Genomic DNA, 27841 nt, shown 5'->3' with positions numbered 1-27841 from the left:
AGTGATACACGTTATTTCTATAATGGAATCATTTTGTATTAATGTCACTGAATTATAATTACAGTATTGTCAAGTTCACCCAACAAAGAACATTAAAACAGGTCTGGGTTGCAAAAAAACAACACCACCACAACACCAACAAAAACCCCTCACAACAACAAAACCACCACTCCCCTTCTCACTGCTCCAAAATCTCAAAAGCAACCCACAATTAAAGGACAAAATCTCCACTACACGGACACTTTCTGTCGCTAACACACCCACATACACGCTCAGCGAGAACAAAGGAATGGGAAGGGGAGTCTTGTTATTAGCAGTTTAGTCCATAAGCGTTAACCTTGCTTTTGTGGATCTGTTTCCCAACGAAAGCGCCAGGTTCTGCCATTCTTATGTCAAACATGAGCATCCTTCACAAATAGCCCCACAGAAATGGGTGGAACTCCTTCTGGCACATGTGATAGAACGACATTAAAATTCACCACTCTGCATGAGTACGGGTGGCCGAACCTGCCTCTTAATGGCCTTTTAAGGCTCAGTACTGTTTGTTGTGTGATGTTTCTTGTGTTTTGCTTGCCTTGTCACTTCTAGCTGAATATCTTCTCTGGTGAACAATGTAGAGGTTTGAATGGGTTTGTTTGTGCATGCGACTCTCTCTCCTGTGCTTTTGGAGTGACAGTCATCTCTGGGCAGAAAGCCCCCCACTGAATATAAGTGGTGCAAGGCCCTCTACACACGAGGCTGAATTTTCACCTTTTGTAAATAAAAGTTGCAAGGACTTGCTGGCTGGGATTTTAGATATCATCATGAGGGTAGGTTTCGGCAGGTGAAGGCCAGGCATGCAGAGTGGGACCCGGGTGCCGGCTGTGCTCCTAACTGTAACGTGCGTGACTCATTGTTCTGAGATTCCTGCCAGATTGATTCAAGAACCTTCAAATTATTATTTAAATAATGTATTATTTGGGGTAAAAATAGGCAGTCATGCAATTTGAAATCTACAGACTGAATCGGAACTCTAACAACGTAATACTGATGTAACACCCCTTAGAAAACTTCATGGGTGTGTGTATGTAGGAGTTGAGGGACTTTACTTATGGATACCTACCTGGCAGCTTTTGATGTTGATAATCTGAGTCACTTCACCGTATTTTTTCCCATAACGTGGAACAATCTGTCCAGGATATTTAAAAGACAACATCACTCTCAAGCTATGAGAGCACAAGAGAAGCATCTCAATCAATTCATGTTGTGATGCTTAATGGGCCAGATCTTCAGCTGATGTAGGTGACTGAAGTCAATGAAGATACGCTAACTTATATCAACTGAGCATCTGGCCTGGTTTCCCCCCCCCCCTTTCAGGATGGACCTTAACTTTGAATTTTGTGGCTTTGTTAGTTTCTTTTCCAAGCTGAATGGTACTACATGTGTTGTCAATGTACATAAATACATAAGGCCTGGAGACAGCTTAGATTAACGTCAGTGGCAGCAAGTTGACTAATTTTGGCATTGAGCAAAAACACTGGTCCCAAGTGATTCTAGAGAGATTTTTGCCCCTTAATGTAGCCCGTTTCCTTTTCTGATTCTTTTTCTGTTTTTTCTCTCCAAGAGCCATCGTCCAGTAGATATCCCATTGTAAAAGTCAAGGATGTCGACGCTAAAAGCAGCTCTGCAGGGTTGCAGAAACACGACGCCCATCTGCCCCCGCCTTCCCGGAATAATTCCCACACACTCATGGTACCAGGCGCGCCTGTGGCTCCGAAGAGGTATGGGTCTGGAAAATGTCTTAAATGCTTTGTGTTCTGCCCGACGTTAGCTCTAGGAAACATCACACCCTGACAAGCAGCCCGTTAACCATTACCTAGGGTTGTCTTTAAACCATTCTCTTCAAGTCTGCCCACGAGTGTGGCACCTGTTGTTCCACACTTGGGAGATTGCAGGTGTCTATAGATACCAAGACAAAAATCTTTGTTAAGGAGAAGTTAAGAATGTTTCAGTGTAGCAGCCAATTTTCCAGGTACCATTTGACACTGAGCTGGAGTGTCTCCATATACGAACTTCATATGAGCTAGACGGTGAAATTAGAGCACTTACCTGAGAAGAGCAAAGATCAGTAAGTGACAAACTAGCTCACTTAGCATCAGAGAGGAAAGTGGTAGGAAATAGATCTGAAAACCAGTGTTCAGTGGTGCACCACTGTGAAACTACGTGCCAAAAAAGGGATGATGGTAGGCTGGGAAAGTTAAGGTAGTTTTGGTACGTAGTTTGAAAAGTGCCAACTTAATTCTGCATTTTGAGTACTCCAATCTTGGCTGTGTGCCTGAAGTTTTAACTTCACCAGAACAAGGATTTTTGGAGATGAATTTCCTTAGATTATTTTTAAAAAATGGTTGCCATGTTTTCTGTTCCTGCAAACCCTAGCAGGTCCACAAGATGGGACAACCAAACCAGTAGACCTTAGGAGGTCTGGGGGAAATGTCCCCTTAGGCTGCTGGTCACCGAGCCTCCTGCTAACCACTGTCCTCACCCACCATCTTGTGTCCTGATGCTGCTGGTCTCATACAGTCTGCAAAATGGGAGCTCCAGTCCTGAGAATCTCTGTAGGTCCTCAGGATCAGAGCTTCTCTCCTGTAGTGATTCGGAGATATGCAGGAGGGGGTCCCTCCTGTCAACTTGCTAGTGTGAGAAGGACTGAGGCTGTCCTCCAAAGGGCCACAGGGAAGGGGGGGAATGTGGGTGGAAGAAGGATTGGAGGTCAGCAATACTGCCGGTGGTCCTGGGGCATGAGGAACCCTTCCCTGTTCTCCTGCTGCATAAGCTTGTTTTTCGTATTTGAGACTGGAGCTGGGCAAAGAGTGGAAAAGATGATTTGTGAAAGTGTCAGTGTCTGACGTGATTCAGTCTGACCCTGTTCAAATCTTTTTAGTCTGCTTTTCCATGACCATCGTGTCTGGGTTCCCTCTGCACAAATGCGTGTGGGGCATACAAATAGGGATATGTGCCTGCGCACAGGGGAACAAATGTACTCCTGAGTGACAGAGCATGTTTGCACTGCGAGGACTCACCCAGCCTCTCCCTGGATCCATGCGTTTGGAAGTGAGAGTGTTCAGAGGTAGGGAGAGACAACAGGCGTGTTTTGAATCCCTGAATCTAAGGGCTTGTCTACATGGGGAAATTTATGTCACTTTGGAAGTGGTTTAGGCTAAACCAGAAAAAAGCACTCTCATTCCCCTCTTCCTCCCTCCCTCCCTTCCTCCGTCCCTCATTCCCTCCATGAAAGCAACGGCAGACAATCGTTTCGTGCCTTTTTTCCTGGGTTACCTGAGCAGATGCCATACCACGGCAAGCCTGGAGCCCGCTCAGCTCACTGTCACCGTACGTCTCCTGGGTGCTGGCAGACGTGGGACTGCATTGCTACATAGCAGTTTTTGGCAGCAGACAGTGCATTACGATTGGTAGCCGTCGTCGTCGTATTCCTGGTGCTCTTTTAGACGACCTCGATGAGGTCGGTCAGGGGCACCTGGGCAGACATGGGAGTGACTCAGCCAGGTCATTCCCATCTTCTGCCAAGCACCGAGGAGATGACGATGGCTAGCACTCGTACTGCACCGTCTTCTGGCGAGCAGCCAGGAGATGATGATGGCTAGCAGTCGTACTGCACCGTCTGCTGCCAGCCTAAGATGTAAAAGATAGATGGAGTGTATCAAAACAAGAAATTGACCCAATTTGTTTTGTAAAATCAACGGCCTGCTAAACCCAGGATTTTGAGTTCAATCCTTGAGGGGGCCATTCTGTGTGACAGTTGTTTGTGTTTCTCCTGGATGCAAAGCCACCCCTTTTGTTGATTTTAATTCCCTGTAAGCCACGTCGTCAGTTGCCCCTCCCTCTGTCAGAGCAACAGCAGACAATTGTTTCGCGCCAAACCAGGCGAGGAGGCGACGGCAGCGCGGTGACGAGAGTGATGAGGACATAGACATGGTCATAGACTTCTCACAAAGTACAGGCCGGGCAATGTGCCCCGGCAATGTGCACATCCTGCTGATGAGCTCTGCATGGTCACCTGTGCTGATCAGCTCGCCACGCTGGCCAAACAGGAAATGAAATTCAAAAGTTCACGGGCCTTTTCCTGTCTACCTGGGTAGAGCATCTGAGTTGAGAGCACTGTCCAGAGCGGTCACAATGGAGCATTCTGGGATAACTCCCGGAGGCCAATACCGTCGAATTCTATCCACGCTACCCCAAATTTGACCCGGCAAGGCCGATTTCAGCACTAATCCCCTCGTCGGAGGTGGAGTAAAGAAATTGATATAAAGAGCCCTTTAAGTCGAAAAAAAGGGCTTTGTCGTGTGGAGGGGTCCAGGGTTAAATCAAGGTAACACTGCTAAATTCGACCTAAAGTCGTAGTGTAGACCAGACCTAAGAGTGTCCACCTGGGGAGTTATACCAGTATAATTATACTAGTATAGTTATGCCAGTAAAATTTCCCCTTGTAGACAAGCCCTAAATAACTACAACATCCACATGAGTAATAGTGAGAAGCAGAACAGAGAGAAATCCTTTGCCTGGACTTACTTTGTACATGTTCCAGCCTCAGAACCTACAGCAACATGCTGACACCACCGTCAGATCTTGCAGAGGGTGGAATAGCACCAGGTGCAACTCCCTTGTGAAACCTCCTCTACACATGACACGGGGTCATGAAGGCTCCTGCTGGCGTGATGTCAGAAGATTGCCGACAGGGAGGAGGGCGGTGAGCCTCACCACCACTGTCAGGGAGAAATAGGATGCTGTTGCTTGCTGGCCTCTCATCAGGGAACAGAAATTGAGTTTACCAGTCACACCGCTTGAACCCCAAATGTCCATAAAGACTATTTGCTCCAAAATCACTAACGAGGCCTGCATTTATAAAATGCCAGATCTGTTGTTGGCTGATCCGTGAACCAAAAAAAAGTATCAAATCTGAGTCCAGGTCTACACTTCAGACCTATTTCGGTAGAAGTACGTCACTTGGGCGGTGAAAGATCTACACCCCTGAGCAGTGTAGTTATACTGACCTTACCCCCGCTGTAGACAGCACGATGTCAACCGGAGAGCTTCTCCCGTCGACCGAGCTGCCACCTCTCGGGGAGGTGGAGTAACTACACCAGCAGGAGACGCTCTCCCATCGGCAGAGTAGTGTCTTCACTAAAGCGCTACAGCGGCTCAGCTGCCCTGCTGTAGCAATGTACGTGAGGACAAGCCCTAATAAACTGTTCACAACGAATAGATCAGAGAGCTCCAGATACATCAGGGCCAGATCCATTGATTTAGTCCAGCGGTTTTCACTTCCTTGTTTGCTGGAGGATCGGAGTGGGACAGACCATCACAAGAGGCTGTGAGTTGAGATGCAACTTTCTCAGCCCTTAGTCGAGACAGACTCAACACCCCCTGCCTCCTCTCCTGAGGACTGGGAGAACCGCAGCCCAGGTTTCAGTCTGCTGGAAGGTAACTACCCCAACCCCAGTCTCCCAAAGGATGCCCCACCAAAGCCAGGCCTCATATTTCTAATCTAAAAAAGCAGCAGAAAATAACTTCTTCTTTTTTTTCTTGAAAGAGGTGAAATTCCTGGTCTTTCTCATCATATAGGACCAATATAAACCAAAACCAAAACATGTTTTCCCTTTGCAGATCACTTTTAAACATATTCTTGTCCTAGCTTAATGGAGCTTTTGTTTTCCAGGTCCCTAAGACCACCCACAATGAAAGAGCAGAGACCACTGTAGCCCAGTTTACCGAATAGGTTTATTAGAATTGGAAAAAATAGATTGAGAAGTATCAAGTAAAATGCCAAACTGCAAATAGTTGACAGCATGAAGAAGATCTATTGTTAGCAAGTCACTGGATTTCACCAAGGGGGATTTTATTTTTCTTTTAGACCTAAAGACAAAGATTTTCCAGTAACAATGTGATCCCAGCTGGAGAGCCGGTGACATTAATCTGACACTGAACCGCCTTAAGCTCAGCATGTGGTTAAAAAACCCAATAAAACAGATGAATAGAACCCCCTGTGCTGAGTGAGTGACTGGTGAGCGAAAGGATTTAATCTTTACCGGGATCAAATTTATGCAGTGCGGCGTCTAGAGTTGGCAGACAATCGTTTCTACCTTTGGTCTTAATTCCAGGGCGCTCTAATAAAAAGGACTTTAAAGGTAGTTTAGCTGCAGTCAGTGCCAAGGTAAAGGAACTGGCCCGGATGAGTGTTTCACCTTTTGGAAAAATGAAAATGAGGGATAATTTTTTGAGACAGAAAAGCCAGTGGCGAGTATGTCAGCCTTTGGTTTGCTTAGTTGCTCGCTGTCCTGTACAGTCTGTCTGTTTTGTCTCTCTGTGTGCAGCTCCTATGTCATTACCAAAATCGGCAGAGAAGGCTCTTCCCTGTCCACCCTCTTCAGTAGCACAGATGGTTCTCCTTCCTTTTTCCTCTTGCTGCCGTGCCACAGCAGAGGAAACACTGAGATTAACCACGGAGGCAGACACTCCGTTCAAAAGTTTCGAAACCCTGGTCTAAGCTAGGAAAACGATCTGTTGCAAGGACATCACCAATCAGTGGTGTCGACCTAATGCTGAACATGATTTGACTGCAAGTGTAGCCACAGACAAAGCACTTCCCATACCGTTTCAGAAGCCATCACGGTTCCTAAAACAGTGCTGAACCTGGGTTGTACTTGGCTACAGCTGCAGTTTGAACCAAATTCAGATCCCTTTTAGCTGCACCTGTTGCTGATATCCATTGTCAGCATGGAATATTATTAGTCCTTGCTAACAGTTGTCGTCAGGAACAGGAACTAGCATAAATAAGGCCTAATGCTGCAGGTGAGAGGTCCAGCGACTTCCATATATTTAAATCTGTTGCAAAACCTGGACTGTATTCCTGGTGCTTGTATTTCAGATTCAAGTAATCTTCCTCCTCCCACCAGGTAGAGATGTAAGAATTCTTGAGCTGGCTTAATATGGCAGCTTGTTATTAAAGGTGGACCGAGATGCAACATTTTGACCCAGTGTTCAATCACCCCCAAATCAGAGGCTTTGGGATCTGTGGGTTAGTTTTGGACTATTGTAGAGATGGGAACCAGACAGAAATTTCAGAGTTGCGTTCAGATTCTAAACAGCCACAAAGTTCAGACATAATCAGACACCGGGTTTTGGCTCAGACCCATCTATTCTTATAGAGGTGGCCTTTAGGTATTTAGATTAGATATTTTTGACATATGCATCTGTGTCCTGGAGTAGTCTTGTTTAGCATGTGCACACTAGAACCTTCATTTACGTCTTTCTCTGTATAGCCCTTTCAACCATAGCAAGATACCTCATTGTGATGCTGACACCTAGTAGACACAGGAGGAACAGACAGTACAGATCGCTGTCCTGGATTGGTGGATCCCATATAACTACTGCCTAGATAATGATCATTCCTTATCAATGGTGTCTGTCAGTAAGGTGAGAAAAATAACTTGTAAATCCACAGTGTGCATATGGTTTGGAGCATTTCAAGCTGCCTGCTATATGAGTATTTATTAAAGGAGCAGACAGTGTACTCGCAGAGTGTGTTATATCTTGTTTGTGTGATGTTTTTAGTTCAACCTTCTTAAGATGACCACTAGAGGTCCTGTGCCTATACTAAGATTCTAAGGGCAGGTCTTCACTACGGGGGGGGGGGGGGGGGTCGATTTAAGATACACAAATTCAGCTACGCGAATAGCGTAGCTGAATTCGACCTTTCGGAGCCGACTTACCCCGCTGTGAGGACGGCAGCAAAATCGACCTCTGCGGCTCCCCGTCGACGGCGCTTACTCCCACCTCCGCTGGTGGAGTAAGAGCATCGATTTGGGGATCGATTGTCGCGTCCCGACGAGACGCGATAAATCGATCCCCGAGAGATCGATTTTTACCCGCCGATTCAGGCGGGTAGTGTAGACCTAGCCTAAGATGCAGTAAATCATCTTCTATTGAACCTTTCATAGGCACAATATCACCCATTTTTGGAGGGGGAAAATATACATCTAATTCATTTTAATAGAGGGAAAAAATCTACTAGAAGTGTTTTGCATTCAACAATTTGCGGGTCATGCACTGGGAAGAAAGCATCATAAAACCATATTTCAGTTGTGCTGCAACATTTTTGAGGCCTCATTCAAGATTCCCAGGTCTCTTTTTTAGTCTTTCAGGAGTCCTTCGCTAGTTTCTCTGAGGGGTAATAGATGTTCTAGGGTAAGGAGTCTTGGACGAGTCAACAGTTCTTTGCCTACAGGCATGAGGAAGTTCATCTTAGCACTGGCTTGCTTGGTGTCTCTTGAAAAATTGTGTGTCAGGATAATTCTGGTCACTGCAGTAAATAATGTCTTTTTTCTTGATAAGTGGACTTGGATCAAACAGTATAGATTGCTTATTAGTTCCTGGCTACTTTATAGCTATTTGATTGGTTTGGTTGAAATCAAGTGGTGTAACTTCCACCCTGATCAATAACCTGTTTTTCCATGATCTTTGTCCATTTCTCTCATTTCTTTGTCATCTGATGACTAAGATGGACTTGGGGTGACATCATTTTGATAAAGTGACACTTGTCCTACATGGTTTAGATCGATAATATCATGCTGAATGATTCACAGTTTGTTTAATGAGTGTCTTGGACACAGATTCTCCATGAGTCACACCATTCCTTTTTGTGTGTGACCACAATGAGTTGTGTACTGTCATATAAAACTAAAATTCTCTGTAAACCAATGGAAGTTTTAAACTTGAAATGAGTGTCAGTTGTTTGGTGTGATTTTCATAGAATCATAGACTATCCGGTTTGGAAGGGACCTCAGGAGGTCATCTAGTCCAACCCCCTGCTCAAAGCAGGACCGATCCCCAACTAAATCATCCCAGCCAGGGCTTTGTCAAGCCGGGCCTTAAACACCTCTAAGGAAGGAGATTCTACCACCTCCCTAGGGAACCCATCCCAGTGCTTCAATTTTGTCAGGAATGTCAAAGTGCACAAATGCTTTTCTAGCATAGACCCAATGACTGCTGCTGCTATTAAATATTCATATCCATTGCACATTGAGCATCTTTTGATGCAGATGAATGAATAATGGCCAGTGGCTACTGGGTTATAAAAGTAGAACTGGTTGAAAAACAAACAAACAATAATGAAAATGTTCCCAAATCTCCCCACTTCTTTTAAACCAACAGTGAGATCCTTCAAGGTGTTTAGTACCTTCTAACAGAGGATTTCAAAGCACTTTGCAGATATGAATGAATCAAACTCATAACAACCCTACGAGATATGGTAGTATTGTTCCCCATGTTACATGTGAGGGGGAAACTGAGGCATATCAAAGTTAAATGACTTGTTCAAGGTCAGAAAGAAAGGATGTGGCATAACTGGGAACAGAACTTGGATTCTAAAGAGTTCCTATACTTTGGTGAAGAGACCAGTATAAATATCTAGATGTACAGATAGATAGGCAGAACCAAGATCCCCGGACTTTGATCTTGATACATTTTTATTTTCCTTGCTTCCTTTCCATTGTCAATGTTCCCAGTTGGCTGATGCACTAAACCACAGTCCGCTAATGCACTGAGCAAGCAAAATGCACATTTTGTTTTATCTGAGAGAGATTAAAAAAATCAGTGAAATTCATCATTCACGGAGTATTTGAGCTGTTTGAGTAATCACAAGTCTTTGATGCTCCCTCTCTCTGCTTGAGCCTGTCTCATAATCAGTTCCCGCAGCTTCTTAAAGGCCATCATCTCACTGATATTTGACACAGTTTAATAAATTACTTTTGAGGTTAAGTGTGAAAAATCTTCTAGCTCTCTCAAAAAAAACAAAATGCTTCTCATGAAGGTGTAAAATAGGACACAGATAGAACTGTATTCATTCTTTCTCTGTCACAGGATCCTGTGTATGTCCCAGTAGCACGTTTTATATTTATTTATATTAGGGCTGTCAAGCAATTAAAAAAATTAATTGTGATTAATCGCGCTGTTAAACAATAGTGTGGAAGCAGTAACTAAGTTACCTGGGAGAGACCTGCTTAGCTCTCTCCTCTGCACATGTGAGAGTTAATAAAGCTTCTGACTTGCTGTACCTAAACAAAATAGTGAGAACTCAGTTTTTCTCCGACAATTGAATACCGTTTATTTAAATATTTTTGGATGTTTACTACATTTTCAAATATATTGATTTCAATTACAACACAGAATACAAAGTGTACAGTGCTCACTTTATATTTATTTGTGATTACAAATATTTGCACTGTAAAAAACAAAATTATTTTTCAATTCACCTCATACAGGTGCTGTAGTGCAATCTCTTGATTATGAAAGTTGAACTTACAAATATAGAATTATGTACAAAAAAAATCTGCATTCAGAAATAAAACACTGTAAAACTTTAGAGCCTACAAGTCCACTCAGTCCTACTTCTTGGTCAGCCACTCAGACAAACTAGGTTGGTTACAATTTGCAGGAGATAATGCTGCCTTCTTCTTGTTTACAATGTCATCTGAAAGTGAGAACAGGCATTGTCATGGCACTGTTGTAGCTGGTGTTGCAAGATATTTACGTGCCAGATGTGCTAAAGATTCATATGTCTCTTCATGCTTCAACCATCATTCCAGAGGACATGCATCCATGCTGATGATGGGTTCTGCTTGATAACGATCCAAAGCAGTGCAGACTGACACATGTTCATTTTCATCATCTGAGTCAGATGCCACCAGCAGAAGGATGATTTTCCTTTTTGGTGGTTCGTGTTCTGTAGTTTCCGCATTGGAGTGTTGCTTTTTTAAAACTTCTAAAATCATGCTCCATAGCTCGTCCCTCTCAGATTTTGGACGGCACTTCAGATTCTTAAACCTTGGGTTGCGTGCTATAGCTAGTTTTATAAATCTCACATCGGTACCTTCTTTGTGTTTTGTCAAATCTGCTGTGAAAGTGTTCTTAAAATGAACATGTGCTGGGTCATCATCCGAGACTGTTATAACATGAAATATATGGCAGAATGCAGGTAAAACAGAGCAGGAGACGTACTATTCTCCCCCCAAAGGAGTTCAGTCACAAATTTAATTGACGCATTATTTTTTTAACGAGCATCATCAGCATGGAAGCATGTCCTCTGGAATGGTGGCCGAAGCATGAGGGGGCATACAAATGTTTAGCATATCTGACACCTAAATACCTTGCAGCGCCGGCTACAAAAGTGCCATGCGAATGCCTGTTGTCACTTTCAGGTGACATTGTAAATAAGACGTAGTCTCCCGTCAACATAAAGAAACATGTTTGTCTTAGCGACTGGCAGAATAAGAAGTAGGACTGAATGGACTTGTAGGCTCTAAATTTTATACTGTTTCGTTTTTGAATGCAGTTATGTAACCAAAAAAAAATCTGCATTTGTAAGTTACACTTTCACGATAAAGAGATTGCACTTCAGTACTTGTATGAGGTGAATTGAAAAATACTATTTCTTTTGTTTATCATTTTTACAGTGCAAATATTTGTAATAAAAATAATATAAAGTGAGCACTGTACACTTTGTATTCTGTGTTGTAATTGAAATCAATATTGAAAATGTAGAAAAAGATCAAAAATATTTAATACATTTCAATTGGTATTCTACTGTTATAAGTGCAATTAATTGCGATTAATTTTTTAATCATGATTAATTTTTTGAGTTAATCACGTGAGTTAACTGCGATTAATTGACAGCCCTAATTTATATACTTAATAGAACAGGAGTACTTGTGGCATCTTAGAGACTAACAAATTTATTAGAGCATAAACTTTCGTGGGCTACTGCCCACTTCTTCGGATGCATCCGCAGTAGCCCACGAAAGCTTATGCTCTAATAAATGCGTTAGTCTCTAAGGTGCCACAAGTACTCCTGTTCTTTTTGCGGATACAGACTAACACGGCTGCTACTCTGATACTTAATAGAGGAAACTGGTCTTGTGGTTAAGGCACTGGATAGGGACTCAGTAGATGTGGGTTAAGTTTCCAGCTGCCATAGATATGAGCAAATCATTTAATCATTCCGTGCCTCAGTTTCCCATCTATAAAATAGGGCTAGTAGTACTTCCTTTGTCTTTCTTGTCTATTTCGCTTGTAAGCTCTTCCGGGCAGGGACTCTCTCCCATTCCATTTGTAGCATTCTGTGCCTAGCACAACAGAGCTGTTTGATCTTGGTTAGAGCTTTCATTGCTACAGTAATATAAATGATATATTTGTAAGGTACCTATCATAAGCATCCAAGCACAGTGCAACAAAACACACAACAGTAAAGCTAAATTTTAAAAAATCACTTTCAAGTATACAGTCAAAACGAGCCAAAAGATCTGCCACCAGGACAAACCTGATAGCTTTTAGGCATACCACACTAGAACTAGGTAATCTTTGGCCACTCACCCTGATACTTTAACTAGTATCAAAATTCAGGGCATTATCTCTGACCCTGCTGAAACTCTGGTTCATGCTTTTGCTCTATTGCCACTGAAGCATTGCATTCATTTCTGTCTTGGTTTCCCTGCCTTGTCAGGTTTTCCAAGACAGTCTTTTCAGAACACTGCAAAATGCATAACTCCTCCCTTTCCCCTGCCCAAGAGCTCACATTTCTCACGTGGTGTCTTTATTTAGGCAATTACTTTAGCTACCTGTGAACATGAAGACGCAATTTAAATTTGTATGACTTGTATTCAAAATCCTTCATACTTCAGTTCCTTCAAATTTGTGCAACGGGGTTTGTGCATATCTTCTTGGCTTTGCATCTCACTCTGTGTTTTAAAAATCTTCTTTTCCTTTAGTTATTTTTAGATTCATGGCTGCAAGGCTCTGTTGGGTTTGGTTTTCATCGTGTACAGCACTGTGAACGCTACTTTCTAAGTCAATAAGTGACAATATTCTACAATTCTTTAGTTAGCTCAAATAGGCACTAATACGCATATTTATTGTTAAAGTGGAAAAGTGTGCAGAATTCCGTAACTAGAGTACAGACTTTGGAATTTGTGCCTGAGCTTGTATTGTTGATTATTTATTTAATCTCTTTCATGCGTAACTTTTACTTCATGTAAACACACTCCTATTAAATAGCTATGCCATCTTAGCCATAGAGGATCTGTTCCAAGGCCCATTTAAATCAGTGGATTTTAATGGGCTTTGAATCTAGTCTTGCCAGCCCAGGTTTGACCTTTGCTATAGAGATATAATGCATATTGACTTCTTTTGAAGGTGCAGCTGTAGTGTATTTAAGGGCAAAATTAGCTCATAGAGTCTTGCAGAGAAGGGCAACAAAAATGATTAGTGATATGGACCACTGATGAGGAGAAATTATAAAGACTGAGACTGTTCAGTTTAGAAAAGAGACAACTAGGGGGGGATATGAAGAGGGCTATAAAATCATGAATGGTGTGAAGGTAGTGAATAGGGAAGTGTTATTTACCCTTTCACGTAACTCAAGAACTAGGGGTCACCTTATGAAATTAACAGGCAGCAGATTTAAAACAAACAAAAGGAAAAAGTTCTTTACGCAACGCACAGCCAATGCGTGGGACTCTTTGCTATGAGATGCTATGGTTAAACACTGGAATAAATTGCCTAGAGAGGTTGTGGAATATCCATCATTGGAGATTTTTAAGAGCAGGTTAGACACACGCCTGTCAGGGATGGTCTAGATAATACTTAGTCCTGCCATGAGTGCAGGGGACTGGACTAGATGACCTCTCGAGGTCCCTTCCAGTCCTATGATTCTATGTTGTGAAGGCCAAAAGTATAACTGGGTTCAAAAAAGAGTTAGATATGTTCATGAAGGACAGGTCCATCGATGGCTATTAGCCAGGATGGTCAAGGATGGAACCCCATGCTCCGGGTCTCCCCAAACCTGCAACTGCCAGAAGATGGGACTGGATGACACAGAATGGATCATTTGAGATTGCCCTGTTCTGTTCATTCTCTCTGAAGTATCTGGCACTGGCCACTGTCAGAGACAGGAAACTGGGCCAGGTGGACCGTTGGTGGTCTGACCCAGTATGGTCATTTGTATGTTCTAATGGGAGTATCACACAGAGATTCAGTACTTTCTCAGGCAATTAAGAAACTGAGGCCTGTTAGGTAAATATTAACTTCCTCAACCCACATGGATATCTTCAAGGTATTTAGTAGTGATACCCCAGGTTCCCACAGAACCCCTCCCCCACAAGTGTTTAAAATCAGCTGAACTGTAAATTCCTTTCTTGGTAGGTTGTAACATCTGCCAGGGAAATAGATGAGTTGCAGCCACAGCAGACTACCAAAGCCTTTTCTCTGAGTCCCCAGACATTCAGAATTGCTAGAGGACAGATCTCTCTCTTATCTTCCCAAGGGCATTTGTGTTAATTTGAAAATAAATTTAGAGGCAGGCATTCTTCCCACACTTCACATGACACAAAAAGACAGATTGCATATTCTGGAGGATGTGAAGGATGACTTTAAAGTGTGTCAGGTAAGAGGCTTTAAGGAAATGAAAAGAAGGGGTTGTACTTTTTCAACAAAGCAGGAAGTTTGCTTTTCCATAAAGAATGACTGTTACTTTCAAAAATACATTTATAAATAAATTAATGGAACTGGAAGGAACCTTGAAAGGTCATTGAGTTCAGCCCCCTGCCTTCACTAGCAGGACCAAGTACTGATTTTGCCCCAGATCCCCAAGTGACCCCTCAAGGATTGAGCTCACAACCCCGGGGTTTAGCAGGCCAATGCTCAAACCACTGAGCTATCCCTCCCCACAGAGTTTGACTAACTCTGCAAACCAGTGTATGAGGACTACTCTTTTATAATATTTGCATTCTTGTAAACATGTGGGCTTGAATAATAAAGGACATATGCAGTTAGTGAAAATATGTTGGAGTCTCTTGCTAATTCGTTTTTTGACTGCAAGGCATCCTTATACAATGGAGGCCAGCGACGACTCACGTGAGTTGTTTTGGTACCAAGTCACTGGAATGTCTTGTATCTAAAATTTAAGTCCAGTACGGTGCAGTGAGGTTTCAGATCTCTGTTCGGTGAATTAGCTTTGTTTAGAACTATCAGCTGCATGAGGCATGATATCATAAAACCCGTGCAAAACACGGAGTATTGTTGGTTTTATCTCTGAGTCTGTTGAAATCAGCTGAGGGCAGAATTTGGTTCTTGATTTCCTATAATCGATTGTGTGTGTTTGTGTTTGGTCTGGCAAGCAGAGTGGCCCCAAACAAATGTGTGGGATTCACTGAGGCTCCCCCAGACTGACCTTTGACCAAGGCTAACCAAGGAGGGAGTTTTTCGTATATTGTGGGCTGACCTGACTTAGAGGGTTTGTAGAGATACTGCTTAGCCATTCATTATGACCCATAACTAATTTATGGGTTATCTATTTCCCCACATAATTACATTTCTCACATACCAGGTGTATGTGCAAATGAACCCTCTGTGCGTTTAGGATGTCCTACAACCTCCTCCTAGGTTGCAATGTTAATGTTCAGGCTGCGGCTGATGGTGCAAAAGACTGTTACATACAGCAGCCCTTATTCGCAGAGACTAAGTATGTTAAACACCTGTATGATGACTACGTCTTCCTCTTGCATAAGAAACAAGAATCCCCAAGACTGCTCCTGAACTTCAGTTTCCTACATGGTAGTGCAGTGCACTACTGACTGATACACTGAGACATCCTCATTTTATTTTATTTTATTTTATTTTATTATGATAATTATTATTTATTATTTACATTAAATAGCGCCCCAGTAGCAATCTGGGCCCCACAGTGCTAAGTGCATTCTGTAGCTGAGATACAGGAGACAAGAACAGATTTAAAATGTTTATTAAAGCTAATGTTAAAATGATCTAATACACAGGTTAAGGAAAGAGTGTCTATACATCTAGGTATAATGCTTAAATTATCCCAAAGTACAAAGTTTGGTTTCAAAATCATACAATAAATATAGTACATAATCTGCAATATCCCCAATTTAGGTTAATAAATGTAATGATACAGTTTAGATATTAGCTTCCAAATATTTGGATAAATCACTCATAAAAGGTTATACTAAGAGTAGCTTGTGGAAAACAAATATAGCAATGAGTATAGATTGTCCCTCAGTAATTGAGAATTTAGGGTAGGTTGTCCCTCAGTAAATACAATCCCTCAGAGAAGTATTTCAATTACTTTCCTGACTTTGCTTCTCAATGGCACTCCAGCTGATCTCTCCTGGTATTACCGATGTCCAGTGATGTGTTCAAAATAGATGTCCCTTGACCACTTGATGGCGTCCTATACCACGAGTTGCCGAGATACAGCAGACAATATTAACGCTCTCTCTGAAGTTCTGTTATTTTACATAGTAAATTACTCTGATTTGGTTTAACATTTTTAAACCTTATGTGGAGGCTTGTGTGGAGTGAGTGAGTGTGTGTGTGTGTGTGTGTGTGTGTGTGTCTACGAAGGGCAAAGAACATTTTCTTTCTGATTGTTTTTGTTCCTGATGCCATTTACTCATTTTTCTTTAGGAGGAAGCTACGCTCTGAGGAGGACAGCATAGAGGATGCATCCCCAGTTGAGTCTCCAGGCAGAGCCTCACCTGGCCAGTCCAACCTACAGAGAAAAAAGTGAGTTGGGTGTACTGCTAGAACGAGAGGCCCAGATTCATGAATCAGTGTAGTTATTAAGATTTCATATTTTGGTGCATAGATACAAAGGTGACTGGCACCTTAGAAATACCTAAGATACAACAGAGAAATGGATAGATGGATGGATATCTTGCACTGATGAGTAAGATGGTTCAGCGCAGTGAGTAAGGAAATATGCTGTTACCAAAGTTGAAACTGTTCCTGTCATTCTTCATGCACTGCGATGAAAAATGTTCTCCTAGATTTTGCTGGCCTAGAACTTTTGCAACAAAAACCATAGACTGTATAAGTAGTGAAAGGATAATCTAATTTTGAATCAAAGATTTGAGAACTGATTTAAAAGCTGCATTTAATATCTATTCTATTTTCTAATACAGATTCATATTTAAGGAAGATTTTAAAAAAAAATACCATTGCCAAGTGCTGCCAGATTTGTAGACATCACTGAAAGATTTGGCTTAGCTTGCAGAGAAGATGGCTGCATTTTTAATTGGAACAGTATTACAGAAATGCGGTGCTGCCAACTTGTATTCGTTGTTGAGAAACATGTTTCTCCTTTCTGGAATGAGAGGGCATTTTACATCATGTGTACTCAGTCCTGGACTTCTTTACGGTGTTCTACTAATGCAACAGTCCTGAGAGGAACCTCTCCCATCGAGTGCTTGTCTTCATTAAAAAATTGGATCATGCGAGACCATGGCCTTGAGGAGGCGCTTGAGCTAACACAATGTTCAACATGATTTAGCAATCCATGTAGACAGAAATTGTTGTGTCAGCTGATCATGAATAAACCCTGTTAGAACCCTAGCGTTCCCAACACCCAGTTGACATGCAGCTAAACATGACCTGTCTCTGTCTACACTGAGGTTAAACATGACTTTGCGATCATATTAGTTAACACAACCCAACTTTAACCTGACCTATTTTTTTAGTCAAGACAAGCTGTGGGAGACTGAAAGGGGAATTCACAGCCTACATGTTCATAGGCTTCCCCTACCTGTCCATAGGCTTCCCCTACAGCTCCATCCAGTGGTTCTCAACCAAAGCCCTCTCCTGGTATGACAGAGCATGGCGAGTGATGGCAGAAAGTAGCATGTGTTCTTAATAATTACCAAGTCGTTTCTAGCACTGTCTGCTCTTTGAAGCAAACGTACTGTATGACCTTGTGACACTGTAAGCACCTAGAGGATAATACAGCGATAAATAATAGCCAACATGATTTGTCAAGAACAAATCATGCCAAAACAACCTAATTTCCTTCTTTGACTGGGTTACTGGCTTAGCAGATAGGGGGAAAGCAGTATATGTGATGTCCTTTGATTTTAGTAAGGCTTTTGACGCAGTCCCACATGACATTCTCATAAGCAAACTAGGGAAATGTGGCCTAGATGAACTTATTATAAGGTGGGTACAACTGGTTCAAAGACCGTACCCAAAGAGTAGTTATCAATGGTTCACTGTCAAACTGGGAGGATGTATCTAGTGGGGTCACACCAGCATCTGTCCTGGGTCCGATACTATTCAGTTTTTTCATCAGTGATTTGGATAAGGGAGTGGAGAGTGTTCTTATAAAAATTGCAGATGACATCAAGCTGGGAGGGATTGCAAGCACTTTGGAGGACAGTACTAGAATTCAAAATGACCTTGATAAATTGGAGAATTTGAAATCAACAAGATGAAATTCAATAAAGACAAATGCACAGTATTACATTTAGGAAGGAAAAATCAAAGGCAAAATTCAAAATGGGGATTAACCAGGGTGGATTGTTTCAAATCAAAGCTATTTAAATAACTGATTTTAATCATGATTTAAATCAGCAAGCAGGAAACCTTGATTTAAATCTCTGATTTTAATATGTTTTGCATTTGTATTTTTTAGTTATTTTACTTAAGAAAGGTGGATTCTCATTGGTTGGTAACAATATAAAAAAGTTGATTGGCACCTAAATTCACTCCTTTCACTAAATTTGGTGTTTCTTTTTGAAAACTAGGAGAATACACTATTTCCATATACATTTATTTAAGCAGTTATATAGCTGAACTTACGTTTATTCCGGGTCTTATTTTTTACATTTTTTATTATGTTAGAAAATGGTGAATAATGCATTTCTTATTTACTAAATGAATAATTTTGTATTTGTGATTTGTGTGAAGCTCTATTTGGATGGGAATTTGAATGCAATTAAAAATGCAAAAAACCTAGCATTTTAAAGTTGTTTTTAATTAGTTAAATAAAACTACCTTAACAGTGCTGCATACATAAGAAAAAAGTTTATCAAAACATGTTTTGCATTTAAAACTGATTTATTTAACAAAGGAAATATTATCAGTAGTTAGTGAATTGAACTGATTGTGTCTTGTCTCTGTTGTCCTTTAAGATTTTAGAAATAGTCGGTCTCATCCTCTCACACCTATTTTTTTATTCAAAGATTAGAAGAGGAAAACAAGCTTTCCTGTTTTTCTCAACTTCCTATTGGTTTTAAACTTTGAATGAACGATCATTGAATTGGACTAGTTAAATAAACTGAAATGAAGAAAATATTCTCTCTCCTCTGCAGAAGAGGCTACTCCTGTCAAAAGCTGATTTAGCACGTCAACAAACCCTGGCTCGAGGTGCTTAGCAAGTGGCTTCCATCAGTTCAGTGGTTGGACTTTCTTTAAAACTTTGGCAGTAAACATATACTGCGTAATTAAAAAAAAAGTTAAATTATTTCAATAGATTAGAGTAAGTTTAGGGCTAACATAGGTTGTCATAATTTCAAATTTAAGTTAAAAAAACCCCTCTATTTTATTAAAATAAAATCTGTTTTAAATAAAAAAATCAGATTTTTAAAAAAGAATCACCAACTTTTATCCATCTTGGGAATAACTGGCTCGGCAATAGTACTGCAGAAAAAGATCCAGGAGTTATAATGGATCACAAATTGAATATGAGCCAACAATGTGATTCAGTTGCAAGAAAGGCTAGCAGCAGACGTAGTGTATGTAAGACACAAGAGGTAAGTGTTCCGCTGAGCTTGGCACCGGTAAGGCCTCAGCTGGAGTACTGTGGTCAATTTTGTGTCTGTGCCACATTTTAAGAAAGATGTAGACAAACTGGGGAGAGTTCAGAGAAGAGCAACACAAATGTTAAAAGATTTAGAAAATGTGCTCCATGAGGAAAGAGTAAAACCTGGGCATGTTTAGTCTTGAGAAAAGAAGACTAAGGGGGGGACCCGATAAGTCTTCAAATACCTTAGGGGCTGTTACAAAGAGGATGATGATCAATTGTTCTCCATGTCCATGGAAAGTAGTTACAAGAAGTAACCAGCTTAATCTGCAGCAAGGGAGATTTAGGTTAGGCATTAGGAAAAACTTTCTAACTGTTACTCTAGTTAAGTAAAAACAACAAGGAGTCTAGTGGCACCGTAAAGACTAACAGATTTATTTGGGCATAAGCTTTCGTGGGTAAAAAAACTCACTTCTTCAGATGCATGGAGGGAAAGTTACAGATGCAGGCATTATATACTGACACATGGAGAGCAGGGAGTTACTTCGCAAGTGGAGAACCAGTGTTGACAGGGCCAATTCGCTCAGGGTGGATGTAGTCCACTCCCAATAATAGATGAGGAGGTGTCAATTCCAGGAGAGACAAAGCTGCTTTTGTAATGAGCCAGCCACTCCCAGTCCCTATTCAAACCCAGATTAATGGTGTTAAATTTGCAAATGAATTTTAGTTCTGCTGTTTCTCTTTGAAGTCTAGTTAAGTAGTAGAACGGGTTACCACTACTTAGGTTGTGGAATCCCCATCACTGGAGGATTTTAAGAAGAGGTTAGACAAATACATGTCACGGATAGTCTAAGGTATACTTGGTCCTGCCTCAGCATGGGGAGACAACGACCTCTTGAGGTCCCTTCCACTCTATGTTTCTATGATTCTCTGACTGACTGTAATCCATGAGACTGAATTTACTTTAGTTGTCACACTTGACCATGTACAGTTATGCAATAGCAACACGGACTGGGTTGAATTCTAACTAAGGATCCTACAGGTGAAAAAAAAGGGCTGTCACCTGCTTTTATTTTACATTAGTAAATTCTCTGATGGTTTTTCTGCAGCTTGCCAGAGCGAGCAGGTTCAGCAACAAGCCAGAACAGTTTGACAATCAATGACCGGCTGCAGGAGCTGGTGAGGCTCTTTAAAGACAGGACTGAGAAAGTGAAAGAGAAACTGATTGACCCAGATACTACCTCTGATGATGAGACCCCTGTGGCATGTGAGTTACAGCTGGGTTTGGGACCTCTCAGTAGACCGGGAATACTGAGCAAGAGGCAGAAGTTACTGAGCCGGAGAAACTGGTTTCGTAAAGCCCAAGCAATAAAAACGATGATATGGTTTTGTAACCTGGAAACTTAGCAACTTACCTGTCTTCCATGAATAGATAAAGGGTACATAAAAGGAGACAGAATTGTTGAGTAGAAGTGTGTGGAAATGATGGTTCAGTGGATATAAGTAGCCCCCTTAGCGCGGTGTTGTAAGATCCTCAGTGAAATGATTGGTGGTTTTTCCCTATGCAAAAAATGCACATTGCAAACAACCAAAAAACACCCCTCCAGATGACGTGGTATAATTAGCAATCGTTACCCAATAAAAAGGGAGGGAGGATGGTCTTCTGTTTAAGGCAAAGGGCTAGACTTAAAGAGAGCTGGGTTCTATTCCTTACTCTGCTACAGACTTGTGTGACCTTGGGCAATTCAGGTTAATCTCTTTGTTCCTCAGTTGTTCCATCTGTAAAATGGAGTAATAATACTTCCGTACCGCAGCAGAGTGTTGTGGGTAAATATACCAATCGTTTGCCAGAGCTTTGATTCAGCTGTATAAGTGCAGAATCGAATATTATGATTATGAAAGACACAGGAGTAAGCTGGCATGAAGGCTGAGTTGCTTCTTTGGCCTGGTCTACACCGGGGGAGGATCGATCTAAGTTACACAACTTCAGCTATGTGAATAACGTAGCTGACATCGACGTACTTAGATCGACTTACCGTGGTGTCTTCACCGCGGTGAGTCGACTGCTGCCACTCCCCCGTCGACTCCGCCTGCGCCTCTCGCAGCGGTGGAGTACAGGAGTCGACGGGAGAGCGCTCGGGGATTGATTTATCGTGTCTAGACTAGATGCGATAAATCGATCCCCGCTGGATTGATTGCTGCCCGCCGATCCGGCGGGTAGTGTAGACATACCCTTAGTCTTTGAGAGAGGCTGGTCTGTGAAGAGAGCGTGAAAGTCATGAACATTAACCAAGCTCTTCGCTAGGAATGCAGACTGGCCTTTCATGAAGAGGTTATGTTAATAAGAGAAAAGTTGAAAGACCAGGGACAAACATGAGACCTTCAGCCTGTCAGAGAAGTTCGCGCTGCTTTCAATAATTCTATGAATTTTCATAGCCCCTTCCAAGAAAACCTCTGCAGAACCACCGCCGCCACCAGAAGAAAAAGAGACAGCAGCTGAAGTGGAGGCACATTACTGTGAGATGCTCTGCTGCAAATTCAGATCCTGCCCCTGGCCAAGCCATGTGAAAAAGTACCGGTTCCCAAGCAGCATCGACCCTCTCACCAGTAAGTAATTGAAAAATACTATTGGTTGAGATAATGCTGTTGCTCCATTTATGAGAAAGGGAAGATAAAAGTAGAGATGGCCTGGAAAGAAAGCAGGAGAGGAGGAGAAAGAAATGGGAGAATTGGGAGTGTGGCAAGGACACCAGGGAAGGAAGAAAGGAATGATTTATACCTTGTCTGATTGAATTTTTTTCATTTGGAAGAGCAGAAGGAAGTGATAAATTCCATTAGGGATCATAGCTAGCCTCAGTTGTTGCCCCAAAGCTGGTGAGGGTGGCAATACACCAGTGCTTTTTGGCCATTTTATCTGACAGACTTTGTCAGACTGCTCTGAAAAATCTCCTGAAAACCCAGTTCCTTCTCCACCAGCTACTCACTCTTCTTAACCACCTGGCTCATCTCGAAGAGCCAGCTCTCTCCAAAAGCCAGCAGCTAGTGCAGTGTAGTTGCAAAAGAAGAAGAAAAAAGTGGCTGTATCCTGGAAGCAGAGCAAAGACAGTCTGATATAAGTGCTTGGAATGTAGGATGTTTTGTTCCCTTTAATTTTTAGGACCTAATTCATTCATCCTTACAGTCAACCCTATGGATAATATGCGGCTATTCTCTGTCAACTGCTCACTAATTTTGGTCTGTGCTTCCCTCTGCTTAGATCTGATGTATGTGCTGTGGCTCTTTTTTGTTGTTCTGGCCTGGAATTGGAACTGCTGGCTGATTCCAGTACGCTGGGCCTTTCCGTACCAAACGCCTGAAAACCTCCATTGGTGGCTACTTGTAGACTATCTCTGCGACCTCATCTACTTTCTGGACATCACCGTCTTTCAGGTCCGCCTGCAGTTTGTCCAAGGAGGAGACATAATTGTAAGTGGCGGCTAGTAGCGGTTCCCTCACAAGGCAACATTTCAAACGGGACTTTGGCTTGCTTTGGGTACCTCCTGCTACAATACTTGAAGTCCGTAGAAAGGTTTTTTTGGCAAATGTTGGAAGATAAGAACATATAGCAAAAAGGCAGCTCTCCCGCTGCGTCCCTTATTTACTTCGTGGGCCCTGAGTGAATTTTTTTACCCACAGAGCACACCGTGAAATGTTCCCTGTGCAGAGGAGAAGCTATGTAAGAGGCTTTTGGAACGACAATTTACTCAATGTCCTAAGGAGAATGTCCTCGCAGCTAAGCGAGGCTGTTCCTCAACACCCCCGCCCCCCCTTTTATCAAGCCACATCTCCTTCTTTTCCTTATACAGAAGATCTACCATGTTCACTGTGGCGAGGTCATGGCAGTGTCTATACTATGGTGGGGAGAAGATGTCATTTCTCTCCTCCCCTCTTTCCCATCCCAATCCCTTTCCCACATAATTAGGTCTCTTCTGCTCCCCTCTGCTATACAATAGGAAGGAAGCGTATGGTGATGCTGTGTAGGTGCCTCCTCTCTGCCTTTTCAGTCAGGTGCAGGTCAGTAAACCTCGCCGCCAACTAGTGATGATGTTTCCCTCTGTTTCCTGTTCTCGTCTAGACTGATAAAAAGGCCATGAGACAGAACTACCTGAAATCCCGACGCTTCAAGGTCTGACACACCGTCTTTGATTTTTACATGTATTTATTATTATTTAAAGGACACATTACAATCATATTTTGAAATCCATTTCCTCTTGCTATTAGCCACACCTCTGAATATTTGGACCGGAATAATGTTTAAAATATGTGTGATAATTATCTTGACAGACGTAGATCAGGTTTAGCATGGCCCTGTCTGGGTAGGAAAGGAATGGAAAGGAGGCTGGGTGTGTGTCTGGACAAGGGCTAGCCATATATAACTGGGGATCGCACTTTGATAGGTAAGTACCAAATAGGGTGACTGGATAGCAAGTGTGAAAAAATAGGGACGGGAGTGGGGGGTAATAGGAGCCTATGTAAGAAAAAGCTCCAAAAGTCAGGACTGTCCCTATAAAATCGGGACATCTGGTCACCCTAGTCCCAAAGGCAGCAGTAGCCTCCTCAGAGAGGGCTAGGAAGAGGAGAGCTCGTTGGAGGTGGGCAAGAGAATATGCTGCACACAGTTAAGGGTGGTGGAGATCCTGTTTCAACGTTGGCTTCCCCAGCGCCCCAGTTATGTGTACAAATGTATAGAAGTTTGTGCATAATCATGTCCGCAGAACATGAGTTTTATTTCCATTGACTTACCCTACTGCCCCCCTGGATCCCCGCTTTTGATTTCAATGGAAGTTGCTTCCTAGTAAAGGAGGCCAGAGTCGGGTCCCGAATACCCTTTCCTGAGTGCTGCTAGAAGCAAAAGAGCCCCATGATGGTTTCAATTTACCACCGTGTTTTCTGTTGTGGTCTCACATGTGAGTTTTAGATGGACGTGTTGTGCCTTCTTCCCCTGGATTTCTTTTACTTCAAAGTTGGCGTAAATTCTCTCTTGCGGTTGCCTCGCTGTTTAAAGGTAAGTCAGGAGGTTACAAAAACAAGGGGGAAGACTGCATTTTTAGTGAATGTAACAGAATCTCGTAGTTTTTTGATGCGCTATTCCTGTCTGCAGAAGTAGATTAATTGTAGATGACAGTACAATTGCATGGGGGCAGGGAGGGGAAGAGGTTTGTCCTTTTGAAGGTGTTACTAAAAGTTGCCATATGTTTTAGTTGTCATTAGGAGCATCATAATTTCTTTTATTTGGGGGGACGGGTGGGGACTATAAGAGCACATACTAAGGGTCTGATCCTGTGTCTATTGAAGATAATGGAAGTTTTGCCATTGATTCCAATGACAACCATAGGCGCTGACTCCGTGGGTGCTTTGCACCCACCAGCAGCTCCCTGCTCCCCCCTGCAGCTTGCCTCTGCTCCGCTCCACCTCCTCCCCTGAGTGCACCGTGGCTCCGCTTCTGTTTCGTGGTGGGAAGCGCTGGGAAGGTGGCGCGCTCGGGGAAAAGGCAGGGCCAGGGCGGGGATTTGGGGAAGGGGTTGGGATGGGTGGGGCAGGGGCAGGAAGGGGCGGGGTGGGGTGGAGTCAGGGCGGGGCCGGGGGCGAGCACCCAGCAGCGCATGGAAAAGTTGCTGCCTATGATGACAACAGGAGTGAGTTCCATATCATATGATTATAAATTTTCCACATTGCTGTAACGGGATCTGATGTAAGCAGGGAACAACTCTCCTGTGAGAGATTTTGAAGCAATTAAGGTTTTAAAAGAAAGTAAAAGAATGTTTTAAAAATTTGAGGACAGCTGAAAGAGTGCCTATGAAAGCTACTTTCAGCTAGAAGATTAGACAGCTCAATGGGCTATGGAGTCACTACATCAAATCTAAGCCATGTTAGTAGCAAGTGAAAGTCATTTCCACCTATTTTGTGGCATATATGAAATGAGACACTCGTCTCAGGATGGTCCCTAATGGACTGGCAGTAATCGGCAGGATTAGGGGAAAGGCCAAGATTTGAAAGGTTCATGGAAGATTTGAGTCTCCAGGGCTGTCAATCCAGCACCTTTCCCCAACTCTAAAACATACTTAAAAATACTTGTAAAATACGGAATAAAATAAAAAAGATCAGTGATAATTAAAAGAAGCATTGGAATCTCTCATCTTGCGCCTTTTGTAGTTTTTAATACAGAACTACTCTAGGAGTACAATTGAAAGGAAAATGAGATTTTTTGGAGGATGCCTGGAGGTGAAACATAGTTTTGCTAGTTAAAGAAGTAATTCTCAACCTGGGGTAAGCGTACCCCTGGGCGTACACAGAGGTCTTCCAGGAGGTACATCAACTCATCTAGACACGTGCCTAGTTTTACAACAGGCTCCATAAAAAGCACTAGCGAAGTCAGTACAAACGAAAATTTCATAGAGACGATGACATGTTTATACTGCTCTATAGACTATACACTGACATGCAAGTACAATAGTTATGTTTCAATTGATTTATTTTATAATTTTAGGGTAAAAATGAGAAATGTAGCAATTTTTCAGTACTAGTGTGGCTGTGACACTTTTTTATTATTACATCTGATTCTGTAAGCAAGTAGTTTTTAAGTGAGGTGAAACTTGGGGCTAGGCAAGACAGATCAGACTGCGGAAACAGGGACAGTCATCCGGAAAGGTTGAGAGCCCCTGAATTAAAGGATTCTCATTCAACGCTATTGAAATCTAGTTACCAGCTGTGATTGATGGGAAGCTAATGCACATTGTATCATTCTCTTTAACAGTACATGGCCTTCTTTGAGTTTAATAACCGGCTTGAAGCTATCCTGAGCAAGGCATATGTTTACAGGTGAGACAAACCACTGATACATTTGTATCTTTTTGGAGGAAGATATTTTTGGAACTGTTCTTTTATTGGAGGCGGAAGAGCTGCAATTTGGTGGAGATGCAGCAATCTCCAGCCAAACATAGTTCCTCTTTGTTCCCCATATGTGATTCAATCATAGTCATTCTAGATAGAGAAAATTCTTTCTCCTCTTTACTGACTGCCACAATCGCAGTGACTTCGGCTGAGGCTGGAAATGTCTCCTGGGAGGCTGACAACACTAATAGCACATCATGAGATGATTGGCAGACACACACCAGAATCAAACATCACCTTAGGGCCTCTGCAGCCCAAAGCGTATTACTTTTCCAGCTCTCCCTGCCAAGAAGCAAGCAACTCATTTTCGGTCATTCTCAACTCTGTCTTCTGCATTGTAGCACATGGCACTGCTTCCAGGATATGTCGCAGATCCACAATACGAAAGATGACTCTAGAAAAATTATCTATATTAATAATAGCCTTTAGTCATTACCGTCTTCCCAAGTGCAGCTCCATGTGATAAATGCTATCAACATTATTTGAAATGATCTCTTTGTTCCCAAAGCAGCCGGGGGAAGAAGTGGTGGGGATAAACGTGTAAAGCAGCAGATAAAAATATTCTTTCCCCTACATTTTCAGAGTTGTGCAGAGCTTTAGCTGTGTGACTGGCAGGGAATCCCTTGGAATAATTAGTCAAATGTTTCGAAGCACTCCTTTTCTCTTTCTCATAGGGCTATAAATATCAGAGCTTGCCCTGTGTTTCCATGAATTATTTTTCACTTTTAACCATGATATTTTGGGGGATTTGAAGGTGTTTTTCATTATCGAGCACCTTGTAATCTTTCCTCTTTCATTGTTGCCTTTCTTTGCAGAGTGATAAGGACCACAGCCTATTTACTCTTCAGCTTACACGTGAACTCATGCCTGTATTATTGGGCATCATCGTACCAGGGACTGGGTTCTACCATATGGGTCTATGACGGGAAGGGAAACAGGTACTGAGTATGCGTGCCTTCTGTCTTCAAATTGGCCAATGCAGCAGAATAGGAGTGATAAAGAGACAGTCAGGATGCAGCCAAGTCTGAATTAACACAGCACTTTTGACATATGAGTCCACCTTTTAGTCAAAAGCCTGCCCTTTCCAGTACAGCATCAGCGCTATTTGATTTATACAGGCAGGGCTGCCTATTATTAAGGTTGCCTGACACTTCCCATTATAACACTCTCCATTGCTTATAACTTTGGTAAACGTTAACCATTTAAATTGAAATTTTACATGCCGTGCGTCTGCCTGAGTCTGAATGATTATAATTATTATTATTATTA

General features: G+C 42.3%; 1 protein-coding gene across 2 annotated transcripts in view; it reads left to right on the top strand.

Moving 5' to 3' along the window:
- CNGB1 (cyclic nucleotide gated channel subunit beta 1) overlaps window positions 1-27841 on the top strand; it is a 49887-nt gene that overhangs the window by 10248 nt on the left and 11798 nt on the right. For both annotated transcript variants that reach the window (XM_054049417.1, XM_054049416.1), the window contains 9 exons: window positions 1604-1760; window positions 16534-16632; window positions 20752-20909; window positions 22079-22249; window positions 22899-23107; window positions 23757-23807; window positions 24600-24686; window positions 26436-26500; window positions 27388-27510. In XM_054049417.1, coding sequence (XP_053905392.1) covers window positions 1604-1760; window positions 16534-16632; window positions 20752-20909; window positions 22079-22249; window positions 22899-23107; window positions 23757-23807; window positions 24600-24686; window positions 26436-26500; window positions 27388-27510 — 1120 coding nt within the window. The remainder of the gene's footprint in view (window positions 1-1603; window positions 1761-16533; window positions 16633-20751; window positions 20910-22078; window positions 22250-22898; window positions 23108-23756; window positions 23808-24599; window positions 24687-26435; window positions 26501-27387; window positions 27511-27841) is intronic.

Source organism: Malaclemys terrapin, chromosome 14, assembly GCF_027887155.1.
Source record: "Malaclemys terrapin pileata isolate rMalTer1 chromosome 14, rMalTer1.hap1, whole genome shotgun sequence".
Taxonomy (NCBI): Eukaryota; Metazoa; Chordata; order Testudines; family Emydidae; genus Malaclemys; species Malaclemys terrapin.
The sequence above is the reverse complement of the archived record's forward strand: the minus strand, read 5'-3'. Positions and strand labels throughout refer to the sequence as shown.